The 22,194-nt window shown below is 34.9% G+C and overlaps 1 protein-coding gene and 1 pseudogene across 1 annotated transcript; both read right to left on the reverse strand.

Annotated features, from left to right (window-relative positions):
* Positions 1 to 9,443: 9,443 nt before the first annotated feature.
* On the reverse strand, positions 9,444 to 10,370 carry LOC101710252 (olfactory receptor 5T7). Its single transcript, XM_004875226.2, has one exon. The coding sequence runs from the start codon at positions 10,368 to 10,370 to the stop codon at positions 9,444 to 9,446; it is 927 nt and encodes a 308-aa protein (XP_004875283.1).
* Positions 10,371 to 20,010: 9,640 nt separating this feature from the next.
* LOC101709893 (olfactory receptor 8K3-like) lies at positions 20,011 to 20,964 on the reverse strand (annotated as a pseudogene).
* Between the last annotated feature and the right edge of the window lie 1,230 nt (positions 20,965 to 22,194).

Below are 22,194 nucleotides of genomic sequence, written 5' to 3' on the forward strand. Positions count from 1 at the left end.
AACTTGTGAGCGCCAATTTTCTTTTTTTAAAAAAGAAAGAAATAGAAATGACACACTTCAGAGTGAGAGATTCCATGGTGGCCAGCTGTACTTGAGCTACAAGTAAACAAAGATTTCATACAATTCACATTATGCATCAAACCAATAGTGGGTCCTTTGTATGAAACTGGCATATAGTATTGCTTATGAGGTTGTGGGTATTCAATCTCCTACTATGCCCTTTCAGATTCACCCTGATATTAAATACAAATGTAGAACAGATTATTGTATTTGAGAAATACCTTCAGTAAACACAATAAGAAACAGTTTAAATCCCTTTTGTTGTTGGTTTGGCTTGGCTTGGGTTGGTTTGGTTTCTAATTATAAAATATTACAAATAATATACATAACTAAGTACCAATATTGATATAATGAAGAGAAAAAGGTGTTTCTACTCCAGTTTAAGAGATTAAGAGATTAATGGAAATTTTTTTCACAACTAATTATTACTGAATAATAATGTTTAATTTTAAACTTGTAGTCTGAGAAAAATTTAGTCAGATGCCAGTGCAAAACGAACATTTTACCATTCTTAAAAACGTGTCATGAAATTGTTTCTCTAAAAACCACTTCCTACATCTCAATATAAAGGGACAATTCTTTTTTCCCTAGAAAGTGATAAGATGGATATAATTCTAACATTTATTTGGATAATCTCAGATGTTCAAATACTTTAGGGAGTCAAAGGAGTCCAGAGCCACTAAATACCTAAGGACCTGGAAGGTGATCAGGTTGAGAGAATGAATCAGTGCTGTCACAGGATCTGCCTTAAAACTTCTGCATCCTTTCATTTATAGTTAATCTCCTCTCACTTTTACCGTCTGTTAGATATAACATTACATGGATATAAGATTAAAAACTTTCTAAGCGCACATATAATGTGTACTTCCAAGATGATATTTCCCTCACACTATCAGGACATCTTTTCAAATTTTGATATGAAAAACAGTGAGGTGTTATTGATTTGCAAGCATTATGAATTTGTAGAAAGCACAGAAACTGAGTCAGAAATGCTCACTTAGCCCAAATGGTGAGGCCATTGCAAATGGGGACTATTTCTTCAGATCATGATAATGAATGGCACCCCATGAAATAGTCCATCTTTGTTACCTGTAATGAAATTACTGTCTTGAGTCTATGTGTTTCTTCACATTCGGAATTTGAGGACAATTTATGGATACTTTTCAACTTTAGAGACTCCCTCTGGGGAGAGGCAAAACTATTGCAGGATTATCCCTAAAGCATTTGAATCCATAATCAAATGCTTGCAAGTGTCTGATAATTGCCAACCATATTTTACATTCAACTTTGACTTTATTTATTTATTTATTATAGGATCCAGAAAATTTTAACTAAAATTATTGGTATTTGAATAATCTCAAAGAGGTATCATTATTCCCGTATTCACTGCCCCATAAATTGAAATTCCCAAAGTGTAGAAACAACCTAAGTAGGCATTACTTATGAATGAATAAATATAATATAACTTACATAAACAATGGAATATTAGGCTTAAAAAGGATATCTTAAAATATGCAATAACATGGATGAACCAGAATAACATTATGCTAAATTAATTAATCAAAGGTCAAATAATGCAATGATCCTACACATGTGATAATTAATATACTCCATAGAAAGGGCGAAGCTGGTGACAAGATCCAAAGTTTGTAAGAAATGAAGAACTGCTAAGCCAGGCGCTCTGACACACGGCTGTAATCCCAGGACTTTGGAGGGCTGAGGTGGGAGAATTCAAGTGTGAGACCAGGTCTCAACTAAAGAGGGGAGGCAACCAGGCCTGGGGATGTGGCTCAGGCATAAGGGATTGGATTCAGTCCTCAGAACTGCAAAAGAAACACACACACACACACACACACACACACACACACACACACACACAGCAAAACAGAGAAAAATGCTAAAAAGTACACAATGTCTCAATCACATAATGTGAGTTCCAGAGATTTGCTGTCAAACATAGTGCTTAGAGTTAACAGTACTGTATCGCACATTTTAAGTATTGAGAGTGTAGGATTTATATTAAGCATAATGAATAAATTTTAGAAAACAAAAATGTAATCCCAAAGAGTTCTTCCATCACTAAGAATCTAGTAATTCAAAGGATCCGGGCAAAAATAGCTGCTTTTCCTGTGCCTCCATTACAGGAACTGTCCAGAAGAGAAAACTCCTCATGAAGGGAGAAGAGGTTACCAGGCACATGCAGGGGACAGAGGGGGAGAAACTACTTCACAGGTCATTTGATTTCATAAGGTCGTTTTGGAACATCTATTCATTTAACTATAAATGTAACATTTTTTACAGATAACAATGACAAGCTATTCTTGTCTTCAGTTCCAATGATTTAGAACCTATCATTCAGAACAAGAAGCCCTCTGATTCAAATCTAAAATGATTCAAATATAGAATAAGAATATTCTATTTTGTCACAAACACAAAGATTTGAAACAATGTCTGAGGCATTTCTTCATAGTAAGAATATAGCCTGCACCTTTTAGTGATGGAATATTAAACTAAGAAGTCCTTGTAACGGTCACAGTGTGGACAAAATTCCACACCATGGAAGCATCTGCATAGACACAGGAAACAAAGCTAGGCCCTTCCACACAGCTGTTAAACATCTTGTTTTCTAGACTCATAATAAGAACATAGTGGATTTTCTTTTTTATAAATATCACGAGAGACTTTAGAATATAAGAATAGTAGCCCATGTCTCAAATTTTACAAGTGAAATTTGGCTCAGTTACTAAGTGTCATTTATTCAGCTGTTTTTCCATACAGTAAGTGCTGTACGTGTGGGGTAAAAGGCTTGCATTCAAACCCAAGTTCTTCTACCTCCCAGCTGTATGGCCTTGGAGGAGTCATTCAACTTTAATAAACATTTTGTTTTTCTAATAAAAAAATACCTTTAACCACCAGGCTAGGGGAGTGGTTTTTACGATCAGAAATCATGATTGTAAAGCTTCCACTACAATGCTTAGCAAATGGTAGCTGTTGAATTAATGGTAAGAGCTTCCTTTATATTACATATTTCTATTAAAAACATAGGATCTTAGTGTAATATGATTATATTCTCTTGTTTCCTTACATGATTTTTTATGGTCCTTTTTCATGGATGGGGTGATCCCAGGGTGAAGGGTTCTTTTCATCATTTTGATTTCATAAAACGTGATTATGAACCCCTCTTTACATTACTAGACTGAACCAAAAGCAGTAAAGAGCATGAAATTATAATTCAGCTCCTTCATCCTTCCTGATACTTCCCTAAATTATTTTAGAATTTATAAAACATTTTTAAAGATATTTCACTGCCAAAAGTTTTTCCAACTACCTGATTTTCGTTGTTGGTGGGATTGCAGACTGTTGCAACCACTATGGACATCAATATGGAGATACCCCAAAGAACTAGGATTAGAAGTCCCATTTGACCCAGCTATTTCTCTGCTGGGTATCTTCCCTAAAGAATTAAAAGAATCATAGCATAGTGATATATGTTCACCCTTGTTTATAGCTGCACAGTTTGTAATAGATAAAACTTGGAAACAGCCATATTGCCCATCAACTGGAGGCTGGATAAAGAAGATGTGGTTTATTTTATAAATTAAGTATTACTCAGCCATAAATAATGAGAAACTAGACACATTTATAGCTAAGTGGATGCACATTGAAGCCATACTCAAGTGAAATAAATAGGACACACATGTGTAAATACCGAATAGTTTCTTTTTTGTGAAATACTGAAAGTATAAATAAGAATCAAAATATATAATTGATATTGTAAAATAGGAAGAAAAGGTCTAAAGGAGTAAGATTAAAAGAAAAAATGCGAGGAAAGGAAAAAAAATGGAAACAAAGTCTATGTCAATAGGGAAGGGTGGAGGCGTTGAAGGGAGGGCAGGGAAATGGGGAAAAAATAAGAACCAAGATATATCATGTAATGGTACAAGATCCCAATGATGAATGTAACTGCATTGTATACCTAAAATGTACCAATAAACTTAATGGAAAAAAACTACCTGTATTATAAACAAAACAATTTCTTAGATATATACTGTATATTATTTTTAATTCGAAAGTTTACATCTTTAAAAATAAAATATTTTTCAACTACAAAAATATTAAAATTTGGAGAGATTTTAAAAAATCTATAGCCTATGAATAATACCTGAGGATCTGGAAAGACATGAAAATTAGAAATTGCACCCCGATGTTTCAATCTCTGCTTCACTGATACAATTTGAGAGACGTGGTGTATAATGTGAATGTCATGATTGCCAATAGATCCTTGCTTTTATATTTACTTATTTTTTTCAACTTGTTTATGTATGGTTTATTTATTGAGATATAGTCTCACTATGTATTCCAGGCTGAACTTGCATTCATTGTGCAGCCCAGACTGACCTCAAACTTGTGGGATCTTCAAGTCTCAGCCTCCCAAGTGCTGGGATTACAGCTGTGGGCCACCATGTCAGGCTTTAAATCATTGCTTTTAAAACAGATACTGTAGTTTTATGAGGCATGAATTTTACAGGAATAAATTTATTTAAATAAGATTATGTATAATTTTACATGTTCATTTTCTATGTTTTTATTGAAATCTTAATCTTATATTTTTCTGTTTATGTGCATTTTTGATAATTTATTTTGTCTATTACACATAATATGGTAACTATCTTTTTAAATTATATTTTAATATCTTTCAGTTTCCATGATATCCTAAAAATATTTTCCATTTGCAAATTATCCAGTTTAACAAATATTAAATGAGGTGATTCTATTAATTTTAAGAATTCTAGTAAACAGTGATATTATTACTTTGCAGTTTCCAAAATAAGAATATGCTTGTTTCTAATAATCAATGTTATAAAAGTTTTCAACTAACTTTGTACACATTCACAAGTAACTTGTGTGTTTATTTTTACTTCAAAAATCTAATTTTTAAAATAATTGAAGTTCTTTGCACATCCTTTCCCTCTGGTGTATATTGATCCTGATCCTAATGTGATTTCTCCTTCTCCTTCATATGCAGTTCTCATGTAAACTCACACACTCACCAAAAAATACAATAAAAATATGTACATAGATAGAAACCTCTTACGATATACTACTGAATGCCTTATTATGGAAATTCCTTTTGTCTATTCATCAGTTTTGTTCCATCCAGGTTTATTCATTTGGTTGGAAATTATTCTTCGATATGTTTTTTAGATATTTACAAATTATTTTCCAAACCATCAGTTATTTTTATAGCTACGCCAGTGTTGTGAAATATTTTTGTTTCACTCTCTTACTATGCACTTTGAAGTTACTAATTTTTAGATTCTTATGAATTTTATGAGTATATGTGTGTATGATATCATTTTGTGTTTACAATTATTAAAATAAAATACATTATTGTAAGAGTATTCTATCTTTATTAATTTTGTATGTATACCTTCTGCAATTTCCTGTGTATTATGAGTTTATTATTAATCCACCAGATGTATAGTTATATTTATTTTCTTCAGTTAGTTGCTTGTTCTATTACTAGTTAAGATTGATATGGGGCAGATTTAAAAACTTGTAGAGCACAACATTCCTTATGCTTTGGAATTTTGAGTAGCATTTAAGGTTTAATAATATACACAAGCATAGGCATAAACATAGACATGCATATGCACATATTCTCAAGATAAGTTCTTATATTATCTGAGAAGGACCAATGACAGGTGTCAATAGGCAAGACTTAGTTTGGCATTTGATTGAAGGAAAGCAGAGCTCCTCAAAAAGAGGAAAACAATTTTTGCAGAGCAGAATATTGCCATGAAAGCTGTTCTATATCTACACTATTAAGACATTATTTAAATTATGTAGCCATATTTTAGGGAAATATCCTTTGGGTGTACTTCGTGTTCTAAGACTGCTTTCGTACTTTGGTTGACTTATCAAGGAAACTCTGTGGAAGAATTGAGTTCACAAAATAAAATTTAAAACGATATTTTAAAAAATGAAACAAATGAGAGAACGTCAGAAAATGTAAACCTATTAGAGAGACATATCTTTGCGATGAAAATGAGGTATGTGGTCAGCCAGGTAAGTGAGACCACACCAGAAACCTTTTTCTGTTCTTCCCGGAGTTGGGCAGTGAGGAAGGGTAGCCTTGCTAAGGGACTCAGGGTAGCCAAGGTCAAAAGAAAACAGAGCAAAAGCTGAGTAGGGACCAGGCTACCGGGACCCCCGCAACAGTTGGAGAGGACTCAGCAGGAGGAGGAGCGGATGCGCTCTGTCAGTTCCATTCTATTCATGAAATGTGCCTTTCGGGGGAATTGTTTTTCATTTAAGAAGAATCTTGAAAAATGCTAAGATATAATCTCAACTGTTGCCTGTGACGGCAAGGTAAAATGGGAGGAGATTCACCCTAAGACTACCCCGGCATTGACGCTAGGAATTTGCACATATTAGCTATGGTATTCAAATCACATGCCATGATTAGCTTGTTATACAGATCTCAGAATGGATGAGATTGCTTCGAATTTGAGTCAGGTAGTGGAAAGTCCCTGGAAAATGATCTGGGTTTACCGGGGCATTGGTTTTCCTTCGGATTCGGTGATGCTTGGCCAATCCAGTCAGACATAAGTGATATTATTTGTAATTGCAACTATGGGAGAGTTATGCTATGGAACTGGAATGTCCCCTAAAACTAAAGGTTTAGTTGAGATCTGATGGGATTTTTGGAAAATGATCAGATTATAAAGTCTGCATCATCATCAAATAGATTAATAATAGTTAATATTTACATTAGTAACAGTTTGCTGACATTATAGGCAGGTGATGAATAAAGGCACTGGTCCTATCTGAAGGTAGCAGTCATGGGAGTGACCTTGAGTACTCTCTCTGGTCCCAGGATCTTTCCTCTCTGGATCCCTAACCCTCTCTGATTTCTTGCTGTCATCCTGAGCAGTTTTCTTCTTCTTTGCCTTTTCAGCTATTCCTGACTTGCTGCAGGCAATCGAATTAGCAGACCATGGACTCAAGTCTCTGAATAGTGAGCCAAAATAAGCTTTTAGTCTTTCAATCTGTTTATGTTGGGTGCTTACTCAATTTTTGAAAATTTAAAAACTAAAGGGATTTTACTCAATTTAATAGTTCTGAAAAATAATAGCATACTAGTATATCTTACTTAAAATAGAAATATCCTTATTCTGAATATTATATAGGATTACCACTGACTTTCTATTTATATGTATTACTTATATGAATCTATCTTTATTATTCATAAAATTGTATTAATACTTTGAAAGTGTTTGTATGCACCTTTCTACTTCAATGAATCCTAGTCCTTTCTAGTTAATTTCCTGATATGTGATATTTACCATGTGTAGTTATTTCTTAATTTATGTTTTCATCAGTAAAATATTCTACGAGCTTACAGAAATTTATGCAAATTTTTCTACTGTACTACTTAATGCCTTAACCTCTTATTTTTTCATTTGGTTTTTCTTTTGGTCTCCTCTATGTAAATTCATTTAGCTGGAAGTCATTCTCTCATTCGGTTGAATGTATACTTAGTAGAAGTGTATAAATTGTCTAGCGAAATGTCCATTAGTATTAAATTCAGCAGATGGGTGGAGTTATTCACTTCTTCCCCCCACTTTCAAGTTACCAGCTTTTAAATATGTACCATGTTTTTGAGTTTTATCAGCATTTAATATGACTTTCTACTTCCAATTTTCAGAGTATTATAAAGTGAAGTACAGACATTTAGCATGAAAGATTTTTTTATTTAGAATTATTATTTATATGTATATTCTATCCAGTGTCCTATGAATTAATAGTGTACTATTTATTAATTCAACAAATGTATAATTTTGAAGTCTATGGTTTATTCTTTTACTATATTTGTGAGGGAGTTCTATGATGCAAAGTTAAATTTCCATATGCATACAATTCACCATTATTTATAATTGTAAGCTGTTTAAGGAACTCTTCAATCCTTAGTGATATACACACACTCAAACATGTATATAAGCTCACATATCTTGGGTCAGTCCTAACTTGGTTCTTTGACTCCTTACAGATCATGGATGTGATCTGAATTTTTACAGTCAAAGTGGATAATGTTGTGATATCACAAGGAATTGCCCAACAAAGAATAAAATAATTTTTGTGGTTCTGTGTAGGAATATATTGGAGTATACATCCCTGTATGTACTGCATTTGTCTGTTGCAGTGTTATTTAAATGCACTAAACACACTTTAGAAAATTATACTTGGTTATAGTCTATGTATTCAGAATATTACTATAATTAATGAATAAAGGGAATCCTTGAGGGCATAAATTAATTCACAAAATTACAATTTAATTGTAATAATTAAAGAAGAATGGGGAGGGAAAATACAGTTAAGCTCATTTTGATGAAGACATAGAAGTAGAGTGAAAGTGAGATGTGTTAGGACCAGAATTCAGAACCAGCAGAGCAGAGCTCATTTTCTGTCATTTCCTTCCCTGACTGGGGCAGTGAGGAAGGGTGAAATCTCTATGGGCCTCTCCCTGGGGGCAATCAAAAGAAAGCAGAGACAAAAGCTAAGTAGGGGGCAGGCCTGTGGGAAATCTCTTACTGGAAGATGTAGACTCTGTTATTGGAAGAGCCAATCTGCTGAAAAGTTCTATTTCATTAAATGACCTGTGGTGATGTTGTTGTTGTTGTTGTTGTCAAGTTTAAGTGTAGTCTTGATAAATGCCAATGCTTAGTGCTATCAAGTTAAAGAATGGGATTTATGCCTGCACTATGGATGTATATATTATTAAAGCAGAATAACTCCACCCACATCAGTCAGCCCAGAGATAACTCCCAGACATCTGAAGATAACAAACAATCATGCAATTGCTGTATGATGCAAAGAATGAAGGAAATTGCTTCACATTGGAACTAAGCATCCATATCTCTAGAGAAAATGTTCTGGGATTATGGGAGCAATGTGAACTTCCAGTGCCTGACACAGTGTTTATTCAAGACAGTCAGCTAAACTACTAGATTATTTACAAATGTAATCATGGGAAAATACACAACACAATTTAGATAGGCTAAGGAAATATAATACACAGCATGTTAAAGCTTGTGTAGGTACAGGCCTATGTGTATGCCTTTTGCATTCCAGTGAGACCAGCATCTTTGTGCGGGAATATATATACATAATGGTATGAACATTGTAAAAGCAAATTGGTGATAGTTTATTTCTGCTTTTAGTATAACAAGGAGAGGATTGCTCATGTCCTTTATCTTAAAAATTCACACAGAAGAGACTCATATTATTAAATTCAACACTTTCACGAAACTCTTTATATTGACATGCAGAACATCAATTTTAATTTTTGGTAATATTTTAGGTTGAAAAATATACATTATTCATAAACTAGTTTTTCTTAACACTTTTTGCAGTGCTTCTTTGACATCTTTGTTCCTCAAACTGTAGATGATGGGGTTTAGCATGGGAATCAGAATTGTGTAACATATGGACACCACCATGTCGTGCTCCAAGTCATAGCTGGAACTCGGTCTCACATACATGAAAAGAACAGTTCCATGGAAAATGGACACTGCAGTTAGGTGAGAGCCACATGTAGAAAAAACCTTTTGTTTCCCTTCTGCAGAGTGTGTCCTGAGAATAGCAGACAGAATGAAACCGTAGGATACCAGGACAATCAGTACAGTAAATATCTCAATAGAGCCAGCAAAGTAAAACACTAGAAGCTGGTTCCTGTGAGTATCAGAGCAAGAAATCGCGAGCAGAGCAGTGATATCACAGAAGATGTGTTGGATGACATTAGACCCACAGAAGGACAGGCGGAAAGTGGCCTCCGTGTGCACAGTGGCATGCAGAATCCCACCCAGGTAGGACGTGACGATGAGTGACACATAGACCCTGGGAGTCATGCTCACAGAGTACAGCAATGGGTTGTAGATGGCTATGTATCGGTCATACGCCATTGCAGCCAAGAGAAAGCATTCTGTGGTCCCGAACATGACAGCACAAAACATCTGTGCTGCACACCCAAGGAATGAAATGCCTTTCTTCTTTGACATCAAATCCACCAACATATTTGGGGTAATAACAGAAGAATAGCAGGCATCCACAGAAGACAAGGCACTCAGAAAATAGTACATCGGGTTGTGCAGCCGGGAATCCTTAGTGACCAGCACAATCAGCCCTAAATTTCCAATGAGAGTAAGAAGGTAAATTGCTAGAAACAGGAAGAAGCAAATGATCTGCAGCTCAGCATTGCCAGTGAATCCCTTCAACACAAATATGGTCACTTCAGTGAAATTCTCCATGCTGACATGTCCCAGGACAAACCTGAAGATAATCACAACCGGAAGATCATGTCATAGGCAGAGAATGAACCTCACTGTAAACATAAACAACAGGAACCATGTTAAGTTTAAGTATCTCCATTAACTTACATATATGACTGAGGGTATAGATAGGATATAATTCCCCAGCATCAGCTCTAAATAGGACTGAGAAGAATGTGCTATGAGCGGAAGTGCTATAATCAAGTGCAAAAATGTATTTGTATACACATTTAATACAGCAGTGCCTTAAATATCAGGTCAACTGGTTAATGTTCCCCTGAATTGCATTATCTCCTTTCAAATTAAATCACAGTAGAACACAAACTGACCATCTAAAAAACTCCTTACTTCACAATACTGCAAGACACATTATATCAAGGATGCAACATTGAAATAGAATCACAATTCTATGTCTGTCAGCAGTTGTGTTCATATTTTAATCTATCAACTCTAGATTGTGAACATTAATATTTATTTTACAAGGTTGTACTTATTTTTGATGGAAAATTATGCTAAAATTGAATCTTTCAAAAATTATAATTATAAAATAAGCTAAATTTGTTGGCTCTACAAAATACCCTACAAGAATGAAATGCAATGAAAGATATTTTGAATTATGATTTTTTTCTGATACTATTTTATATACTGGAATCATTCTTTAGACAATAAACTGTTCAGTAAAATGTATGATTTTAAAAACTATGCACCTAATTTACCATCATTCTCCTTCTTACAATACAGAAAGTGTCTATTTGCTTTGAGTAAATAACATGATTTAGGTAAATTATATGAACAAGTAATTTCTACGAGCTGCCAAAAAGAAGTTATAATGGTATAAAGAAGTTAATATTGGCCCATGCTCAAGAGATTTAGGCTTTTCAACAGAAATATCTACCATTCTTGAAGACTGAAAAATAAAGGATTAATTTTAAATTATTTGTACATCTACTTTTGTAATTTCAACTCGAATAGAAGGTTTACAGTTCCAAATATCTTGAGCTTCATGATGCAACTCTAAATTGGCAAATAATAAGAGAAACAAGGACAGCTACTTACTGAGAACTCACTGCAGGAATCAATGTGTGTGTATATGAGTGTTATTTCACACTTACGGAACCTTCCTTGGATAATAATTCTAGAATCAAGACTGTCCACAGTCTTCCTCACAGTGCATCACAACTTTCACAATTCTTGCCTCCTTTTAGTGTAGAATGGCTTTGAGGTACTTACTAAAGTGTCCATGGGCCCCAGGGAATTAAAGTAAACAAAAATCTTTATGTGTGCTTGTATTTCTAAATAACTAAAACTTAGGAAATATAAAACAAATAATAATATTGAATGAATAGTAAATGATATTACTGATACAAATTTTAAAGAATTATTGAAAGTTTTCCTTATTATATCAAAATATGAGACCCCAGACAATGGAAATGTCACATGTTTCCTTACCCTCTATTGAAAGATCTTATGAGTTGTTATTTTGAAATATATTCATCAGTCATTAAAATTAAAAAATATACTCTATAAATAGAACTCATATTTACTTATACAGCTATAAATGAAATATTTTTTTTCTTGCCCAGACATGTTTTTATATATTCATCCACAAAAACTCTGGATAAATTAAACCCCTCATGAATACATATTGTTCACACATAGAAAAGGCAAGTGATGTTTAATACTTGGTTTTCAGTAGCAAGATATTTTCTAAAACTGACATTGATATTCCTGAAATGTTAGGTTCTAGTTCCTCAGATATATTTCAAATTATCTGAAAATTTCTCTTACCCAAGGAACAGAAAACACTAGTTTGGGTGCACAGTGAAGGTGTGTAAATGAGTTTGTTTTTATCCAGGTGTTTCACTGTTTACGAACCCCACAGATTCCCCCAGGGATTACACCTCAATTATCTCTGAAATAGAAACATAATGATTTACTTCACAATGAAAAAAGTAAAAGTCCTGGAATAAGGCCTAATCTGCTGGTACGAACTGATTAGCACTCTTCAGGCCCTGTTTGAAATGTTTTGTTTAATTTTTAATTTTTTAAAATTTATATTTTTTACCAGTAACGTTCATATTTCCAATATAATGTTACAGTGTTTGAAATACTTTCGATCTGCATTTATCTGATGATCAATGATATTGAATATGTTTCTATACACATATTCTTCATTTAATGGCCTAAGTGTCCAATGACTCTTTGGACTTACAAACTGAGGTGTGCTCTTCTGACTTGTGAACTGGAGTTCAGACTCTGACTCATCATTTTTTTTGTACAGTTCTGTACATCTTGTTTATAGAGCCTCAATGTCTTTATTGTACAGTACACCTTATTTATACAGAACTTGAATTTTTCCTGATGGTACTGTAGAGAACAATACTGTAGTTTTATGACCTGTTATACATTACAGCACTGGATGTAAGAGGTGTGCAAATAAAAGCAAAGTTGGAGTTTCCTTCGACCATTTCTGTGTTCTGAATATTGGCATGTACAAACTATGTGCGATTCATCACTCAGCCATCAGTTCTTTTAAGTTCATTTGCAGGAGCTGAGGTCAGTCCTTAAGTGAGGGCTGTCTCTTATCCTCTTGACCACTCATTCATTGAAGAATAGTAAATTCAAGTTCTTTGTCTCTTTGTAAACTAGGTATATCTTGCTATTGAGTTTCAAAGGTTTCATACATATTGCATTATCAATCCTATACCAGATCTCTGGTATGCAAATATTTCCTTCTGTTTTGTAGTTTGCCTCTTCTGTCTGCTGAATTTTTCTCTTTGGTGTGCAGGCACTGTTTATTGCAATGTGATCCCACTCCTAATTTGGTTTTAGGCACTTGGCTTTGATGCCACATTCAAGAAATCATCACCAACCCCAAATTCCTGAATATTTTCCCTTCATGTTTGTTCTAGGCCTTGGCAAACAGGGCTTATGTTTACATCTTTAATTCATTTCAAGTTGATCTTTCGACATGGTGTCAAGGGCGGCTTTCCTTTCATTCTTTTCCTTGTTCACCCTCAGTTTTCATGAGTACCATTTGTTGGATTGACTCTGTGCTCCTCAAGTGTGTTGAAGATCTATTGACCACCTATGTGTGAAATAGCTTCGTGGTTCTCAATTGGGTTCCATTACTCAACATAGCTTCCTTATGCAAGTACCACCACTTTTTATACTGTTATTTATTTAAATAAAATTTACTTTTAACCAAAATTAGAATCACTGAATTATACCTGATAATGGGATGCTATATGATTTTTTGTCTTGATCCTAAGTTTTTCAATAATATATAACTGTTGTCTCCTAACATTCTGCGGGGATTCAACTACTAAAGCAACCATGGTTGGTAAGAAATAACAGTCTTCTAACTGTGCTTTATACTTCAAAAGTGCTTGATGTCTAGATGAAATTATAATAGTTAAGCTCACTGCTCCTACCGCACTATTAATGTCATTGATTGTCTCTTCTGCGTGTTCAACTAAAGTTTGGAGACCAAAACTAGAAAGGTAACTGGGCTATGAGGACAAGTAATATTTTGGCCCTAGCCCCTTAAGGTCAACAAAGAATACAGAACATGAGGGAACCTTTTCTATGGGATCCTACAATTTTAGTAAGTCATCCCATCCTGAGTGGGGAGATTGCTGGGCACCAGAGGACAAATGTACCACATGCCAAAGGGAGGTCACCACGAGGGAAAAGTCTCCCATGCTTTCCCTGAAAACAACATGGTCAAGCAAGGCTGTGACCCATCCTGACAGCTGACACTGACAGGAGCTGAGAGACTCTATGCATGGTTTCAAAATAGTGCCTGAGCAGACTTAACTGACCTTGATAGACAGCAAAAGGTTCATAGTGATTGACACAGGTCTCACTTTAACTTGATCTTAAACACCCAGCTGAAAAGAATAACCAAAAGAGGTATAAAATTATGCCATAGTAATAAAGCTAGACATAAAAAGGGGTTCCAATCACTGACTTCTTCTGGCAGCTTCCAGCTATAACTGTAGCTGACCACAGTTATGGATCATTAGGGAAAAACTATGGTAAAATCCATAAGATCTCAGCTAGAGACTTAAATTTCTTAGCAAAATTTGTTCTTCCAATTGTCTCTTATTTTCTTACAGCTAAAACTAGAAAGACGTATGACAAAGTATCAGACTTATAGATAAACTCTATCAATGAATGAATCTGAGAGCTACAGGTTACAATCACTATTTCAATTTCTAAGAGTGACTTTCTCCCCAACCTGCCCTTCCATTCTAGTGTGCTCATGTCTAGATTATACATGTTCTGATTTCTTAAAAGTTTTGTTTATTCTTAACTAGAGGCTTACAAACTCCAAGCAGTCATACAAATAGAACCAATGACAGATGTGCTAGATTTCTTTTACTGAGATCCACCAGATCAACCTTGTGAACAGCTCATAACTGCTAAACTACTTCTAGGTTGGATTCTGATGTCCCCCGGACCTTCTCCTTATCCTCTTTTTGGAAGCTGGCCATATTGTGTGGCCCATGTATTCTTAACTGTTTCTTTGGCTGTGTCTCCTCTAGACACAAAGCTGTAAGCCTACCCAAGATGACAGTGCCTGGCACCTATCCAGGGCCTTTAGAGAGACCCTCTGTACAGTAACTCTGACTGCTGATCACAACTGGGACCCTCTTCAGCCGGAAGTAGCCAGAATGGTCTTCACCCTTTGGCCCTTCATAGCAGTTAGTGGTACTCCTTCAGAGAGGGGAATATTGTAGATAGGTAAGTTAATTAGATATCTTGTAGGAAGATAGACAGGCCAGCCCAGGAGGAGCCAACATGGAAGAGAGTCAAGGAGCCAACATGGAAGAGAATCAAGACACATTCACTGAAGGCCAGCATTGTAAAAGGAGAGAAGCTATCATACACATGCAGGATGAATAGCAGTGATTGATATTCTAAATAGGTATCAATCATCTGGGTGAGGGACGAAGATCTTCCAAGAAAGATCCCTGGCTCACCCCTTACCACCAAAAACCTTTGCTCTTTCCTTGTATGCTTTCTACATGACTTGTTTCCCCATTGGATCCTCATTTAATCAATATTACCTAAGCAACTGTACTTGTAATCTTACTAGTTGACTATAGTTTTGCCCCACTTTGAATCTGCCTTATCTCATGGCTTTGCCCCAAAAAACACCTTTGTGAAGTTGGGTGAGTGGGCAACCCACTTTCTGATCCCCCTTCTCTCTTAGACAGAAGCTTTCTTTCTCTCAATAAAATTTCCTACTCTAAAAAAAGAGACAGGCCTATGCTGGCTTTCACGTTTACACCTTGCTCCCCATTAGGTAGAGTCTCACTTCCTGCCTTGCTTGCTGAGGCTAGGGGAGATACACAGAGGCAGTCTCTGTATAGTGACTCAGACTACAGGCATTGACCTTCAGGTAGGGGTGGGATTTCTCCTACCAAAAGCATTCATGGTGGGGTGGGAACTGGGATTCAAGTCTAAGGCCTGAATTCCATTCTTTCCTCCTCTCACAGTTTGGAGGCATCTTTTTCTGTGCTGTCAGTTTAGAGTTGTGGGAGGGTAATGCACCACCCTTTCCTTCCCACCTTCTTTAAAGTTTTATACCTGACCACAGTGTGTGGGGTGTCACTCGACTGCCTTAGCTCTTCTGAAGGTAGTGTGGTGCTTGAATTAATTTCAAATGGTGTGGCTCTGGGAATGTTGTCCCTTAAAAATACTCCTCATCTGCCAGTTTTCTTTGTGTGCCCAACATTTAAAATATAGTTAAATCCACTAAGGAAATTCAATTAATCCTTTCTGTATTTTGGTTCCTGGGGATTGAACTTGGGTCCTTGGGTTTGTGAAGCAGGAGGCGGAACAATTAAGCTTTAATATTCTGAAATTTGCTCATTGTTCCATCAATTTACCTTTTAGGTCTATTAATCACTATTCCCACTCTTGCACAATTATCTACTTTCTCTATTCTGTGGATTATTTTTTTTTATGTTTGTTATTCTTTTCCTTGTGCAGACCTAAAAATTTATTGCATGAATATATGACAATTTGTGATTTTCATTTGTACTTAAGGATCTTTCTCATGTTTAAGCATAAATATGGACATGGAGACATCTGTATACACACACACACACACACACACACACACAGGCGAACATTTTTGGGGCTCTGGGATATATACAGATGATGAGTATTAGTAAAAGCAATTTAATTTTGTCATTTGGAGGAAGAAATCATGTGAACAACTTTGGAGCAAGCCTTCTAAATGAAAGCAGCAATATCGTGGTTGGCATGTAAGATAGGAGGTAGTGCTTTGTATATTCTTAGGATCTATAATTTCAAATTTTAAGTCTGAATTCAGGGAAACATTCTTTGCTTGAATTCTACTTTCTAAAAAGACTTTCCTGTTAAAATTAAAGATTAAAGCCACCTCATGAGGAATAAAATGGCTCTAGCAATATAACAACAATTAGAAACAAAAAAGGAGGACAGCAGAACATTACCAGTTTTATAAAGTTGAACTTTAATATGAGTTTATTCAAAGCATATTTGAACTTTAAAAAACTGTTTTTGGCATTTAATGAGATGTCATATACATGAATGTGGTGTTAAATGTGAAATCAAATATAAATTTCTGGCTTAATTAAGCCTAGTATATCAATGATTTCTCACATTACTTGGTCCATCTGCTAATATCTTGTTTGGAAATTTCACTAGTCTGACACATTTATCTATCTTTGATATTTACAGAGTTCTCTTCAAATTTTTTGAAACTATACTGTCTTAGTCACTCTCTTCTTGCTGAGACACAATACCAGAAACCTGCAATTTAAAGAAGAAAAAGAGTTTTTGGCTCAGTTTTTGTTTTTTCAGTCCATCATTTGCAGGTTCCAAGGAAGAAGGGCAAGGTGAAAAGGCCTGCATAGAGGAGAGCTGCTCATATTGTGGTGGTCAGGAAGCAGGAGAAGGTAGGAGCCAGGAAGTGAGATATGTGTTTCTGGGTCACGCCCCCAGGACCTTCCTCTAAACAGACCTCACCTCTTCACCAGAATCAGCTGGAAGTTTCCCTCCCATATTTCAGTCACCTTTTAAGAGCCCAACTCTGATGGCATGAAGCTCTAGGGGAACATCAAGAGCCAGAACATAACATGTGTGTTCCCTTTAGTTTTAGGAAGAACTTCTAGGATTTGGTGATGCTTCTTTACCCTCAACTTTTAGTAAAAATCAAGGTATCAAGATTGTTTTTGTGATGGGAATACAGTGTAGGGAGGATTTTTGTTGTTGCTGTTTTTGGTACCCGGGATTGAACTCGGGACCTTGTGCTTGCACAGCAGAGCCACTGAGCTAGATCCTCAGACCAAGAGTATTTTTTTTTTTTTGAATGCACATTTGATTTTGAGTTCCTCCTCATAATGATTTTTGCTAATATGGTTTTTAATTTCTCTAGAAATGATATAAAACAATGCATTACTGCTTAAAATTCTATGACAGATTACAGATTACCTACTACAGATTACCTTTTACAGACACTCTGAGGGGATCTAAATTTATTATTGTTTTTAATTTATACTGCATTGAGGTTCTTACACAACTATTTGAGAAAATATGAAAGTCTATTTACTGAAATTATTTTATGAAATATTATAATCATACAATATTCCTGGTTTTTAGAAATGTATATGCAGTAGAAAAACTGAGCTAAATCCCTGGCCCTAGAAATGCATATTCTTAAGAAAAAAGTAAATCTTGGAAATAGCATATAAATCCATGTAATAATGAAATGGAGTCTACTTGCATAATAAACAAAATATCAAATATTCAACACATTTTGTTCTATACCTAAACATTGAAGGACTATCTAAAGTATGACCAACATTTATTTTAGGAAGTATACTCTTGGCTTATTTTATTCAGTTTTTTAAATTTAGATATGAGAAAACTTCAAATTTATTATAAAATTATTGATTGCTAAAATATTAATTGCAAGAAACAAAACAATTTTAAAGTAGAAATATTTTAGTAATTTTGTAATAACTCATTTTAACATCTTATCTAAGTTCAACTTACATCTATTTTCTTAGAAATTGAAATATTTCTTGTCTATATGAACAAGTTAATAAAACTTTAGTATATGATTTTATCACAAAAAATGTAAAACTATTTAGTATTATTTATCTCCATGTTATAATATGCTTATGATTTTACATTTCCAATGAATGATCTTATTCACATTTGTGTGCTACACAGGTAATTTTATTACATGATTGGTTGCTAAGGATGTAGATAAATTTCTTCACATTACAAGTATTATTTCATGAATGTTAATGCTAATTAAGACGGTATCAAGCATGTGGGTAAGACATGAAAGATACATTTCACACAAAACTTTCACAGGAAACACAGCTTAGTTCAAATCATTGGATCATGCTTGTTTGCTTCCAGAAATGGCATTCTCAAATTGCTGAAAGAATGGATCCTAAGCAAAGATAGGACATTGTTGTATGAGACATGCATGAGCAAAGTTAGTCACAAGGAAGTAGAGCAGTAGATCTACCTACTTCCTCATAGGGTAGGAATCTTATGTAAAAGTGTCATACAAAATACTACAACTTTTAAACAAGAGTTATTCTTTTCCTCTATAAATATAAGGAAGAATAACCATAAACCCAAACATTGGCAATAAGGAGTTGACACCAGGCCAGTATGGAGTTAACACCAAGCGAGTACAGAGAAATACTAATAAAAACAAATCTAAACACAAAGCCCTGTAAGCTTCTATTGAACTATTCAAAACATAGTTTTCTTTTCTTTTTTGTTGAAAATGTTTTGTTGCATTACATAGGCTGCTCTGTGATTCCCAATCCTCTGACCTCACCCAACTCAGTTACACAGTAGCAGGAATGACAGACATGCCATAACCTCAAACTGTGAGATCCACCTTACTGAATATATGCATTCATTTACATATGCACTGAAATAGATACAATTATATGCTGCACTGAAGCTATTGATGAATAAACAAATACATTGAGTTAATAGACCCTGTTGCTCTCCTACAATCAAGTAAGGGGAGTGTTGAGAAAAGAGGACACCAAAATCCCTAGGAGGAGCAGAAACATTATAGCTCATTCATAGCAAAGATTCACTGAAACCATCATGCTACATGGAGCTGCGTGGAATGGTGTAAATTTTGATTTTAACAAAACCCACAGAATAGGATGAAGCCTGAAATAGGAAAATTGGGATTAAAAAATCAGAAACACAAACATTAAGACAAACATTGTGTAAAGTTTCAAATAGTTAAGGATACCATAAAGAATATTTTAAAACTTTACTATTCTTCCTTATTCTCAGACATCATAACTCTATTACGTGATCTTGTCATATACAGACCTCTATTGTCCCAGAGAATTTTCTCAATTGTTAGGTTAAAGATTCATCCATCTCCTCTAAGGGAGGCAGTCTTTTAGTATTTCTTTAGTCTTGTACTTAAATCATTTAGATGTTTAACTACTACAAAGGTCAAATTTTAAATACATATTGAGCTCCTTTGTGCTTGTCATACTTTGGAGGGAAACAGTGCAGATTTTTATCCAGGTCTCACGTTAGGGACTTCAAGTGTATGAATCCCTTAAGAAAAGACACCAGACAGCTTTTTCCATGTGTTTTGGATGGCATATTTTACATCTTTGTTCCTCAAGCTGTAGATCAAAGGATTCAACATTGGAATGACTAAGGTATAAAATATAGAAGGCAATTTGTCAGTGTTACTAGAAAGACTGGACTTGGGCTGCACATACATAAATATCAGCATCCCGTAGAACAGGGTGACCATGGTCAGGTGGGACCCACAAGTGGAAAAGGCCTTGCACCTGCCCTCTGCAGACTTCATCCCGAGAATGGCTCTGAAGATGAGTCAGTAGAACACGAGGACCATCAAGAGAGAGGAAATCAAATCAAAAGCTGCAAATATCATGATTAGAAATTCAACTTCATGAGTATTTGAGCAGAGCAATGAAATCAAGGGGATACATTCACAGTAGAAATGATTAATGACATTGTATCCACAGAAAGTCAAAGTGAAAATTTTTGCAGAAATGAGCTGAGACAGAAAGGTACAGTAGAGATAGGGAATCACCACTAATACCCAACACTCCCTTGGTGACATGACGACAGTGTAGAGGAGAGGGTGACAGATGGCAACATAGCGGCCAAAGGACATCGCAGACAGAATAAAAAGCTCAGTACGCAAGAGAACAGCTAAGAAAGTTAGCTGTGTAGCACAACCATAATAAGAGATTATATTTTGATCTTCCACAAAATTTACCAGCATTTTGGGTCCCACGGCTGTGGAATAGCCAAGATCAGTGAGAGCCAGGTGTCTGAGGAAAAAGTACATGGGAGTTTGCAGCCTGGGGTCCACCTGGGTGAGGATGATCATGCCCAGGTTGCCCAGCAGCGAGGTCAGGTAGACGACGAGGAACAGGAGGAACAGTGGAGCCTGCAGCTCAGGGCGATCTGTGATGCCCAGCAGAATGAACTCGGTCACCGCTGTGAGGTTGCGTTTTTCCATCTGGATTTGTCAATAACTATTCTGGGTAGAAAAGATTTCAAATATTATCACTTGGGGAACATTTATTATGCAAAACTTGTGTATGCACGATACATTCAAACTTTCCAATTCACATTATTTGAAAGTAAAACTTACTTTACTTTCAATATTTTATTTTACCTGACAATATAAGTAAATTTAAATAAATGTAGAGGTAGGTCTGTTATTTTCAAATAGGACAATTTTACTCTGAAAAGAATATGGTTTAATATCTAGATATAATTTTGCAGTTAAAACTAGGAGTAATCCTTGTGTTCAGTGATTGAAATCTATTTAATCTGCTGATATCTATAAATACTCAGCTTAGAACAAAATGTAGCCTAAAATATCATTAGTTCCATGGTTGAGAAATCATGATATATGTAAGAATGGAGGAATAAGATAGAGAGATGTTTTTCTATTTGTCATTTGCAAAATTATAATTTTGTAGTCCTACTTGTTAATTAAATTTAATAATGGAACATTATTGATTCAAAGTAAATGATATATTTGCTGTTTCTAAAAATACATAGAACAGTAATTTAAAACATAGTTATCCAAAATACTTATTCATATACTTATATTTGGTACATTTAAAATTGTTAAAATACTTGAAAAACACTGAATACATACATAAATTCAAAAACTAGCAATTACACAATTTAAACATTTTAATGAAAAGCTATAACATATATACAGCATTATATGTTGATACAATGTGTTGAGTATAAACAGTATTTTTACAGGATACTTAGGACAAGTAAGTTAACTAAAATTCAGCGTTTGTATAAAAACTATTAAGACCCTTGAAGGGTTGTCTGGAAGCAAAGGCAAATTTTGAATGGTTCAGTGTGCCAAGGATTGGAAAATGGTTACACAGGCCATTTACACAGGCATTGTGTTTTTATCTATCTCTTAAGTGGTGACAGTGACCTACCAGAAAGAGATTTGCTTTACAGTGGACAATTCTTCTGGATTGTGAATTCACCTCCTCACTGGGGCTAAAATGGTGACCAGTTGAGGAATAGATCAGGAGGTCAGGAAACAAAACTGATCCCAATCTTTATCTCATCCACCTCCACCATGACTAAAATTAGATACTTCATGTAATCTTATTTCAGATTAGTTATCTTTTATTATTTGTATCTAATATAAGAACATCTAATGTACTACCTCGATATAAATCTACTTTAACTAGCCTTTTCCCTCTGTGGAAATTTTCAT

This window comes from Heterocephalus glaber, unplaced genomic scaffold (assembly GCF_053883595.1).
Source record: "Heterocephalus glaber isolate CG9 unplaced genomic scaffold, H.glaber_assembly_v1.0 deba00001805, whole genome shotgun sequence".
NCBI classification, from domain to species: domain Eukaryota; kingdom Metazoa; phylum Chordata; class Mammalia; order Rodentia; family Bathyergidae; genus Heterocephalus; species Heterocephalus glaber.

Coding starts and splice junctions, on each gene's coding strand:
- LOC101710252 (XM_004875226.2), bottom strand. CDS start 10,370: ATGGAGAATTTCACTGAAGTGACCATATTTGTGTTGAAGGGATTCACT.